The sequence below is a fragment of the Nelumbo nucifera genome, chromosome 3 (genome assembly GCF_055504915.1).
Source record: "Nelumbo nucifera cultivar China Antique chromosome 3, China Antique-T2T, whole genome shotgun sequence".
Lineage (NCBI taxonomy): Eukaryota > Viridiplantae > Streptophyta > Magnoliopsida > Proteales > Nelumbonaceae > Nelumbo > Nelumbo nucifera.
Window position 1 is genome coordinate 64824045 of NC_142651.1, and position 12142 is coordinate 64836186.

The following is a 12142-nucleotide window of genomic DNA, read 5'->3' on the forward strand; positions in this document are numbered from 1 at the left end:
TCTCCATCCTCATCTCCACGAGGATCCCCACTCCTCGTGATTCTTTATAATGTCAATCATTATGTTTTTTATTTTATTTAAAAATAAAATAAAATAATTAAAATCTACAATCCTATTAGAAAAGATTCAAACATATTCAACAATATTTCTAAAAATATTAACATGTAGATGTATGTATACATATATACATATATAAATGTATGCGTATATATAGATATATTAGCAGGAATCCCATGGGACAGGGATCGAGGTCCCCACGGGGCAAGGAGTGCTCTCCCCGTCCTTGTGCCATCCTCGCCAACGATGACAAAAATTTCCCCATTTCCATCCCTACAAGGGGAAAATCATCCCCATCCCTGCCCCATTTGGGGAGGATCCCCATGGGGATTGAGTAAATCGGGAAAATTGCCATTCCTAAATTTGATAAACAACCCCATCTAAAATTAATTATCATTATTATTATTTTTGTATTGTAAAAAATATTAAAAATAGTATATAAAATATAAATATATATATATATATTAAAATTAGACGGTCCATGTCAGCATGTCTCTCCTTTGAGAGAAGCTATTTATCTATTTTCTCCATTTTTGCATTTTTTTTATTTTCTTTTGTTTTAAAAATATAAAAAAGTAATCATTGCTTATCTTGATTAGATTAATAAAGCTGCACACTATTCGAGAGGGACTTTTGTGTTTTCCAAAGCCTCTTATTTTAATGCATGTTATTATTACATTTAAAATAGACATTTAAGAGAGAGAGAGAGAGAGAGTAGCAATAATATAAATCAAATAATATAAATAGGTTGAGGTTAAACAATCAAAAAATTATTAATTTAAAAATGCACTAAACTTTCATTAAAAATAAATATTAAAAAAACTTAGTAAATATTAAATATGTGTTTCAATTAAACTTAAAAATCAAACTTAATATATGTTAATAAAAATAAGAAATTTAAATATAAAAATATTAACTGATAATTTTAATAATATTATTAGATAACTCATGAGTAGAGACCTTTATTATGCATAATGAACTCATTTAAAATGATAAAAATTAATGAAAATTAAAAATGTAGAACCCATTTTATCAATAGTATTTTATTGCAAAAATTACTAAATAATAATGAAAAAATACCAACAATTAATTAAAAATAGGAAATTTAAATATAAAAATATTAATTGATAGTTTTAATAATATTATTAGACAACTTTGTATTAATGTATTTTTAATTAATTACTAATTTTTATGAGTTAAGACCTTCATTGTGCATAATGAACTCATTAAAAATGATAAAAATTAAAGAAAATTGAAAATGCAGAACCTGTTTTATTAACAGTATTTTATTGCAAAGATTACTCATATTCAAAAATTATTGAATAATAATGAAAAATACCAAAAATTAATTAAAAATCTAAAAGATTATGAAAAACCTAAACATAATTAAAATACTAAAATTAATTAAAAAATATTCAAAACTAACAATATTTTATATTAATAAGGGTATTTACTAAAAATAATTAAAAAGTACAATTAATAGTATTTTATTATTAAAAAATACCAAAAATTATTAAAAATACCAAAGCCAGAAATTATTGAAAAATATGGAATATTAGCTGTATTTTTTATTAACTATGCATGGTATTTATTTAGTTATTCAATTTATTTTTACAAAAAACAAATGCACATTAATTTTGTAGTAACTAATATGCAAAAATAAATGCTGAAAATACTAAAAATTATTGAAAAATACTCATATGCAAAAATTACTGAATAATAAAGAAAAAACATAAAAAATTAATTAAAAATCCTAAAATTCTGAAAAACCTTAAGCTTAATTATTAATTATTAATTGTTGTAATGAATAATAATGAAAAAATAATGTACTTTAATTATTAATTGTTGAAGGTACATAGTTATCACTCAAACCATCAAGGTACAGAGAATACCGAATTGATACCACATGAACGCTTGCGATGAGTTAATAACTCATCAATTACTTGCGATGAGCTTATAACTCATCGGACGTCTACAATGAGTTTATAACTCATCCCATGACTGTGACAAACCCATACTCAAAACAGTTCGCGGTGAACCTTGCTAATGTAAATTTGCGATGAACTTCGACTAGTGCAAATCGGTTATGAGATTTAGACACACACAAATATGCGATAAACCTTAGATACGCACAGGTTTGCGATGAGTTTTAGACATGTGCGAAGCTGTGATGAGTTCGAAGCCATTACAAAACCGCGACAAACGCAAAGTCACTGTAGACCGGGAACAAATATTAGTTACACGTGCGTCTTTAAATTACGTGCATGGTAGGGCATCCTATGGACCTAGTAAAGGCGTGCCCACCAAATGATGACATCACTCGTGCCACGTTAATTAAATGGGTCACGAAAGGAAGTAGCACACAGATTATGAGAATCCTTGGACAAAAGGAAATTTCGTCCTTGAGAGATCTCATAAGACATGTGGCGAAACCCTAGCAGTGCTCCCTAACAACTAAAAACAGATTCAATATTTCCTTTTCGTAGTGGGAATCAAACGCTTTTGGGTACTTCTTTTCAGGACCTTGGGATCTCTCCCTATAAATGGGGGTCCATCTCATAACGAGATCATTCTATCTTATCATTTTATCACTCACATTTGCCCTAGCCTTTAGCCTACCTCCTACCTCCGATCTTCCTTTGTCTTTCAAGGAGACCCCTATACGTAGCCAAACCACCTTACTCACATTAAAATCTCTAGTTGTTCCTTGATCACACAGGATGGCCGCATGTAGGATCAACCTTTAGTTTCGAACCAATACATCACCCATGCCTCAAGAGGCATTTTACCCCGGGCAGTTGACTAATCCACCTAATCCTTGAATGCAGCAATTTCACCCAAAAATTCCTCATGAAGCCCTAACAAATTGGCGGGGAGAGACCTAGTGAACTGCAAATGATGGGCAACATTGACCCACCGATAGGTAGCGCTAGCAAGGCAACTACATCCTCCACAATTATGTTGAATTCACCGAACGCTCCCACGAACGTGAGAGTGTGGCAACACCAATGTTCCAAAAGGGGTTTCATATACTTTACCCCCTCTTTACCAGGAAGATCCATGAAGCAATCCATAAAATGTAGGAGCCCGACGTCTTGTAGCAGACGATAGTACATAGGGTTTTCTAGGACGTAGCCCACCCAACCCGATTAGCAAACTAGGGACTTTGAGGTATCAATCTGTGGTTCTTGACACTTATAGGATACAAAATGTCCCATACACCCATACAAACAAACTAGTTCACTGCCATCAATGGTATCAAAACCCCCTTTTTCTCCCCTCGACACTGGCATAAGAGGCCAGAAACCCTTGCCACCGTCGGCCACCCTAGCCGCTTCTCACTCAGACAGCATTTCTACTGTATCAACGACTCTAACAAACTCGACGAATGGGCACTCAGTTTTCTTTTGGCGAGGAGCCATGGTCAAAGGACAAGTAAACAAGGAGTATAACAAGGAAGGAAACTGACTGAGAACAGGTGCTGAAGAGAAAAAGACAGAAACAAAGAAAGCAAAATGACCGAGAATAATAGAGCATATAGAGGGGAACGGTAGAATGCGTACCGCCCTTTTATAGAACCCTCACATGTGTTTGGAATGCTAAACGGTGTCGGGGAAGACGAATCAACATGATTACAATTTCCCTATCGATGCTTAATAGAAAAGCAAAGCATATAAAATTACAATCATACCCCTAGATGGGCAGGAAAAACTGGCGCATTAATTTAAAAGTGGCGCCACGTTGGCAACCACCACTTTAAATGTTACATCCCCTCTCCGAGCCACACGCGCGAGCATAGCGCATTTATGAAGAGTTGACAATTACGAAAAGTCCTAATGATGACTTCCACATCATCAATGCATAACAATCCTCTTGTCCCTCCAACGACAACCGAATGTGAGAAGCCACCAAGAGAAACACTATCAACTCACACTACATATTCAGGATAGGCATTACTTCGTAAAACACAGGGGGCTGAACGCCTATACGTTTCAATTCCTCACTTGTCTTTTGACAATTTTCTTCCTGCCATTAGGTAGGGGGCTGAGAACTTTGCTAACAAACTGAGCATAAAATTGTCTACTGATAGAAAGCAAATTGTCAAAAGACAGAGGGATTGAATTACAGAATGGATGAAAAGCTAACCCAAAACGGGCACCCGATTCCCATCTGAAGTGACCAATAAGCCAAATGTATGACTACCTATTGACTGGCTCGCAGCTTGTCAACAAGCAGGGGGGCTGACAATAGATCCAAACGAATTTTCCCTTGTTCGCAAAAGATCTAATCAAAGTAGGAACGATCACCGGACCCAACGCCCAAAAATCAATATGCCACTGACCCCTCTACATTGATCCATCACAAAACCAAATTGATACCACATGGACGCTTGTGATGAGTTCATAACTCATCAATTACTTGCGATGAGCTTATAACTCATCAGATGTCTGCAATGAGTTTATAACTCATCGCATGATTGCGACAAACCCATACTCGAAACAGTTTGCGATGAACCTTGGCTAATGTAAATTCGCAATGAACTTTAACTAGTGCAAATCGGTGATGAGATTTAGACACGTACAAATCTGCGATAAACCTTAGATATGCATAGGTTTGTGATGAGTTTTAGACATGTGCGAAGTTGCTATGAGTTCGAAACCATTACAAAACCGTGACAAACGCAAAGTCACTGTAGACCAGGAACAAATATTAGTTACACGTGCTTCTTTAAATTATGCACGTGACAGGGCATCCTGTGGACCTAGTAAAGGCATGCCCACGAAATGATGATGTCACTCGTGCCACACCGATTAAATGGATCATGAAAGGAAGTCACACGCGGATTATGAGAATCCTTGGACGAAAGGAAAGTTCATCTGATAGCTACGATTATAACCCTAGCAAGTGCACTAGTTATCAAATAGTATAAAAATATCATTCCCATGAGGATTTAACAAAATAAGTATTAGAACTACAGCCTTCCGTAATTATTTGGACAATCGAATTTCGGATTTGAGAATAAGAACTAATGAAAAAATAGAAACAGGAAAACAAGAGCAGAAGTAACAATGCTGAAGTATGTAACGATTGGTTGAATTCGCTAGGGCTTTCGGTCCACCTAACCATTCCAATGAATATTAATGGATGAGATTATCCAAGATAATTTGTCATTCCCATAAGCTGAAGTCTTTCCAATTTTATTTAATATTCTCTCTCGAGATATACTAAAACTACTTCTATCAGGTAACCCCTTGATCTCTCGACTAGAGTTCTCAAGATAGAAGCGCATTAAGTCCAAGGAAAACTATTATATTCAGATGAATCATGTGTATATACCCCTATATTCCATTCAATTCACACCATGAATTATGTGGTCAGCTATGTGAATTCCTCTCTCGATTCATTCACATACACCTGATCAATTAAGAGATGGTCACTCCTAATAGCATTAAGCAAGATAATTCATAGACTATATGGAAATCACGATCTTGAATAAATCAGAATAAAAATATATTCATTGATATGATTAGCCTTCCCACAACCCTAACTATAGATAAATTAGTTCATACTAGCAGAAATAAATCAAACAAGAGGAAAGAAAGAACTCATGGTTTCGCCCTTGGAGTTGAGATCTCCTCTTCTCCTTGCCGCCACCTTCTTCTTGCAGTCTTCTTGCTTTCTTGACTGATTGCTCCTCTGCTTCTTGATGCCTCTCTAGTCCGCCCCCTACCCCTTTATATAGCTTAAGGGAAGGGGGTGGTCTCCTACTCTTTCTTGAAGTTAATTTCTCAAAAATAGAAAGTCCTAGTCTAATCCTACTCTTATCTCTTTATCTAATGAACTCAATCTCTTTATTTTTATGGGATTACATCATAAATTTAGATCTGATAAGACTCTTCTCAGTTTCTTGTTTTGGATTCGTATTAGACCTCTTTTGCGAATTGGGCTGCTGCCAGGCTTTTCTGCAAGTTGGGCTTAAGCTGCGGATTGGGCCTTCTTATGAATTTGCCCCGACTTTGGGCCCAGATTTGACTTCGATGCAGGGCGAATCTGTGAAAGCCCAAAACATAAAAGTTGTGGCTTTTTCTCTTATCTATCTAGTGGGTCTTGAATCAGCCCAATCGGAGTTCAGATTCGTGAGTTAGGCCTAGATTACTGAACGGTGTTGAAACTATGAAAAATCATCCGATTTGCCTTTTTTTGCTCATGATGCCTTCTTTCATGCCCTGAACCGAAATACAAGAAATATGAGTCTAATTAAGTATGCAAGACAGAATATTTGGGGATAAAAATGTGATAAATTCTACTCTCATCATCATCCATAAGAGATTTCATAAGACATGTGAAGAAGCCTTAGTAGTACTCCCTAACAACTAACAACAGATCCAATATTCCCTTTCCTAGTGGAAATCAAATGCTTTTGGGCATTTCCTTTTGGGACCTTGGGACCTCTCCCTATAAATGGTGGTCCATCTCATAATGAGATCATTCTATCTTATTATCTTATCACTCACATTTGCCCTAGTCTTAAGCCTACCTCCTGCCTTCAGTCTTCCTTTGTCTTTCAAAGAGGCCCGTATATGTAGACTAACCACCTTACTCACAATAGTAATATAATTAACAATAATTATTTTTAAACTGTAATTAAAAGATTATAATTTAAGCTATAAATAGTAGAAAATTACATTTAATTACCAAGAAATTAGTAGGGAAGGCAATTTTCCCCGTCCCCGACGGGGACCTGACTTCCCCGACCCCATCAGGTCGAGGATGGGGATTTTTGGTGGGGCAGGGACGAGGACGGGGATTAATAGGAATCCCCTCGGGGTCAGAATCCCCATCCCGCCCTGACCCCGATTATATATATATATAATGTTATTTATATTAAATATATATATATATATATTATTTCTATATATCAAAACAAATTTAAAACATTATTTATAATTTAACTTTTTATTTATTTTAAGTAAATTTATTTTTTTAAAAAAATACTGTTATCTAAAAAATTTTGGAGATTCAAATCCCCGTGGAGAACTCATTCCCATCGGGGATCAGGGATGTTGGACAAATTTTATTCCCGACAAGGATCGGGGATGGGGATGGGGATGGGGTTAATTTCAGAATCGGGATTGGGGACGAGGAATATGATCCCCGCCCCATTGCCATTCCTAGAAATTAGCAATATTTCTGAAAATATAATAATTTCCAGAAATTATTGTATTTTAATAGTAATATGATAATTAGCAATAAATACAATAATTTAATAATTACAATATTTTAATAATTAATAATAAAAAGTAACAAATAGTTTATAACTTAACCTAACCCGATTAGAGCTATAAATTTGCAAGTTTAACTACTTATTTTGTTGAGTTAGGTCTAGCTGAGATATGCACCATGCTTGCACATTATCAAGGATAATTAGATTTGAAGTTTAATTGGGTATCAAACTTTTGGAGTCCAATGATGGCTTTAGTGAATATGGTCCAAGCTAAACAACCCCTAATAAGCTCAACTTGGAAGTTATATGCATATATGGTAAATATTATTATATAATATTTAAATAACAAATTTTATATTAATATATATAGATATGTTATATACTTTTTATACTAGACCAGAATTAAATAAAAATTTTAATTTATAAAATAACATAGTTTTATAATTAACACGAGCCTCTTTATCAATAGAAAATGTGGAAGCCCGAGCCCGAGCCCGGCCCAACCATTGAGCCTAGTTCTTGAGCTTGACCCCAGCCCTTATAAAAAGCTCGAAGCTCGAGCTCAAAGCCTGATCTATACACAAAATGTCTTATTTTCAGTATACTTTTATAAACTAATATTATATTTCCTAATAGTAAATTGATATTTATTAATAATTTAAGAAGCAAACGCACACTTGTGCACGCACACACACACACACACACACACATATATTATATTTATCATATATAACATAAGCACTTTTTTGTATATGTAATAGTATCGGGCCGAGCTTGGGCCCGCGTTGGGCTTATTTGAGAAAGCTCAAGCTCAAGCCCATGGGGTGGGCCATTGGGCTACTCGGCCCATGAATAGGTCTAATTGTATATATAAACAATTAGATACATAAAAAATCATATGAAATAAAAATTTAAACATCATTTTACATTTTTTTTAAATGGACCTCTCATAGATTGATCCAATCTGCGGCCTGGCCTGGCCCAAGGCTAAACCTATGGACCAACCTGGCCTGTGGCACAACACAGGCCCGTGTGGGCTTGGACCATGGACCGTGCCAAACTGACCCCCCAAATTATCCCAGGGGAGGGACGCACAACCTAGGATGCCCCATGGACCAACACGACACAAGCCACATTTTGTGCGGGCTATATGTGGGTCGTGCCGTGTCGATCCAGCATGACCCGATTTACACCTCTACTTGAATCTGCCCAATACTGGGGACAGGGCGAGGAAATTCAAGGATTCCCCATCCTTTATGAGGAGTAGGGTGCCTTGCCCCTAAACTCGCTCGACATTGAGGAGTGGTTGCCTTGCCTTGAACCAGCCTGACATTAGGGACAGGACAGGGATGGGGTAGAGTGTCTTGATTATGGGGCAGGGACAAGGATGGGTTGCCTTGCCGTGAACTCACCCCATTGTCATTCCTATATAATTGTTAATTATTAGTGAAATTAATAAAAACATTACCTTTTGCAATTATCTTATTTATTTAAAGTTAATCAAAATTTCATTTAAAAATAATAAAACAATAACAATTATTAAAATTACTACAAATTATTAATAAAACTAAATTTATTAAAAATATTTGTTCATATTAAATTAACAATAATTTCCTATAAATCAATATTAAATGAAAAATACAATTATTAAAATTTTAGATATTTATAATAACTTTGAAAACTTTTAGTTAATTAATAACAAATTTTGATTATTAATATAGAAAAGATATTTGCAATTATCTTTTCTATATCTAACAAATTTTAGATATTATATCTTTTCTCTAGCCAGTTCTCATTTTGAATTTCTCAGGTTCAAACCATGATTCTATTAATAGATGCATTTTACGCATCCAAAGGAAAATAATATGCCTTGGTGCTCTGTGTTTAACATCTAAGTTAAATTCTTAGTATTTTTTTTCTCCTCTTCATCCCTTTTGTTCTCATGGAATTGGCTAGAGTTCGATTTACAGATGGTGATCTCTTTGTTTTTGCTTTTCTAGTCTGTTTAATAGCACCTATAATTTTCTTTTTTTTTTCCTTTTCCAAAAGAAATGAAAATAAGAACTCAAAAGTTCTCTTATTTCAGATTCAACAATAGACCTGTAGAAAAAGTAATACTTGACAAGAAAAATAACATGCTTGATATAGTTTATGACTGTGTATCATACAGCTTTTCTTTTACTTAAATTCTATGCAATTGAGAATGGCTATTTTGCAGGAGCGTCTTGTTCCATGTTCAAGATTGAAGCTTTTCAAGACCCCTAGTTCCTTAAGCTACAGGAGATTGTTGCCATTTCTTACGGATATTGCCAGAGATAATTCCAGTAACTACTAGTGGCTTTGGTTGCATTACTTTTTCATGTATTTACTTTTTTTAGAGTTCACCAAGAAGATTGGTTTTCTTGGAAATAAGTTATTGCAGGTGCTTTGGACATTCGTTCATGTAAGAAAGTTCAGAAGATTGTAGAGGAAAGATCTTCCTTGCCTATTTCAGTTTCTACATCTGCGGATTTTCCCTTAAATGGAACCAAAACAAACAATTTGCGCATGCAACATTATTTGGACGGTTCGTGTGTTCCTCCAATCATAAACTCAAGTGAATTAGCCGCACCTACTGGTCCGTCTAAAATTGAAGATTCGAATTTAGGATCTCCAGAGCAACCAATTGTTGCATCTTGCTTGCAAAATCCCTCTAAAAACCCGATCATCTCTCCAGTTTGTGCTTCAATGATGGGCATAATCCCCAATGCATACAGTGCGTGTGCACCCAAAGATCAGCAGGTGGTGTTAGATGGGTCCAGCAAGTTGGAACATGCCTATGAAGTTGGTGATTCCATCCATGAAACAGACCTACTGGTCGTTCCATCATGTTCTTCCGTTGGTCCTGAAACTTCATCAATTGAGAAATGTTCTCTGCAAGTCCCTTTCTACATGCCTGTAGAAGTTGAAGATGATTTCCTCATCCCAAAGCTGAAATATGGTGAAGACACAGAGCCTGTTGGTGAACTCAGCTTTCATCATAATCATTCCAGATTTCTTGGTTCACCGAAGGGGATTCTCAAGAGAAACTCACGAGGATGCAGAGGACTTTGCACGTGTCTGAATTGTTCTTACTTTCATCTTCATGCAGAGAGGGCGTTTGAGTTTTCGAGGAATCAGATTTAAGATGCTGAGGAAGTGGTTATGTTTCTGATGAACTGTCTTGCCTGCGGAATCTGTTGGAGAAATGTATTGATGGTTCCAAGGATCAAGCTGTTCATCTTGCTAATTGATTGAAATAATGTGTTTATGATAGATTTTCTACCTGGACTGTTCTGTTCTTAATTTAGTTCTATGCTTGCCTTCATGGTTAAAATTTCCCGAACCATATCTTGACCACTTAAATGGGGAACAGAAGGATGCCTATAGAAGATGGTTGCACTCGCGCTGTGCAGTATGTACAAGTAGCTGCAAGCACCAACTGCTATCGTTACTTGCATATATAGGTTTGGAAACTGTCATGCTAGATAACAATTTTGTGGTGGACATGGACAAAGATGTCCTAATGAGGTTGCTTATGCTTCTTATGTAGTAGACTTATCATGTTAGCTGCTCCTTGTTCAACTATGTTCAGAATCAAGAATCTTTTATTTCCAGTGAAATTTAAAATTCATGTTCTTGAAATAAGAATGAATAGAAACAAACCTATTTATAGGTATGGGAAAAATTGATGTCTCTGCAGAGAAGGGGTTAACTTTTACCTGGGTTTAGAGATCAGCCAACGGTATGGCTGATGGGTTGGCAAGACTAGGAGTGAGCAGGAATCAACTTTATTGCGGGGTGACTTCCCAAAGAGGAAGTTTGTAATTACAACGAAGTTTGTAATCACATGTCTGTAATTCTTTTATTTAAAAATTAATAAATATTTTATTCATTATTGATAAAAAAGAGTGAAATCCATAGAATATAGAAGCTATATCTTACATAGACATGGAAATGGTTAAACAATTAAAGCTTCCTTGAATAAGAAGAACGAGAATAACAATTTGATCAATGAGACCTGTAGACTCGCATTTCTGAAAGCGTGTTTCCCTCTCGCTTTGGAAGCTCGAGTTTTTCTCAATTTTTTTAGAACGAGATTCCTTCCCACATCTTGGTATGTGAAGTTTTTTCTCACTCTTTTTGATTTTGTGTTTGGCATGAATGAGCATATGAAGGTCTTGGATGTTTTTGATGAATTACATAAGGTTTTCTATGGTGCAATGGGCTAGGTATCCTTTCTTGCAATATTTATCAAGGTTAGTAGTGATCTAGATGAAGGGGGTAATGATAATGCATTGGCACATTTGGCTATTGGTGTGGAATTCAGTTTTGTTCAAGCCATTTTCAATACTGTTCAAGATGTTGTTTTATTCGATAGGCCTTGATCGATCATTCTCTAGATTAATTGTTGATCTTGGATTGCTAATGGTCTTGATGTCATACGATGCCAATGGTTTTAGTCATAGCACTAGCCCATTTGATAGAGGTAAAATGTGTTGTATGCAATCCTGCTTTTGTCTCCGACGATCATGAGCAATTGTCAATTGTGGAACTGATGATTGGCTTTACTTCTCTCCGATGATCATGAGCAATTCGATTGTTGTCTTTCGTAGAGGTCATTGAGATAAGTGCAAGAGTGAAAGGTGGGGCGTGAATCCAGTGAACATGGTGCAAATATTTTTCCCGCAATTGTCAATTTCCTGCCCTACTGATTTTAGTAAAGGGGGTTAGCTCTATCGAGGTTTTAGGAGAAGTTTGCAGTTCCATGCTTAAACTTTTTGACACGAGGCATTGAAGTGCGTTTTTTTTTGGAATATTGACAGTTTGCATCTAAATTTT

The 12142-nt window shown here is 35.6% G+C and overlaps 1 protein-coding gene across 1 annotated transcript; it reads left to right on the top strand.

Annotated features, from left to right (window-relative positions):
* Positions 1-9071: 9071 nt before the first annotated feature.
* On the top strand, positions 9072-10637 carry LOC148801278 (uncharacterized). The gene is made up of 2 exons (XM_088901799.1): positions 9072-9606; positions 9696-10637. The coding sequence occupies exons 1-2, from the start codon at positions 9474-9476 to the stop codon at positions 10445-10447; spliced, it is 885 nt and encodes a 294-aa protein (XP_088757925.1). The 5' UTR covers positions 9072-9473; the 3' UTR covers positions 10448-10637.
* The last annotated feature ends 1505 nt before the right edge of the window (positions 10638-12142 follow it).

Bases quoted from the DNA above. Each gene is read 5' to 3' on its own strand.
- LOC148801278 (XM_088901799.1), top strand. From the start codon at position 9,474: ATGCAATTGAGAATGGCTATTTTGCAGGAGCGTCTTGTTCCATGTTCA. The intron at 9,607-9,695 runs GTAACTACTAGT...CTTGGAAATAAG, and splicing joins TATTGCCAGAGATAATTCCA to TTATTGCAGGTGCTTTGGAC.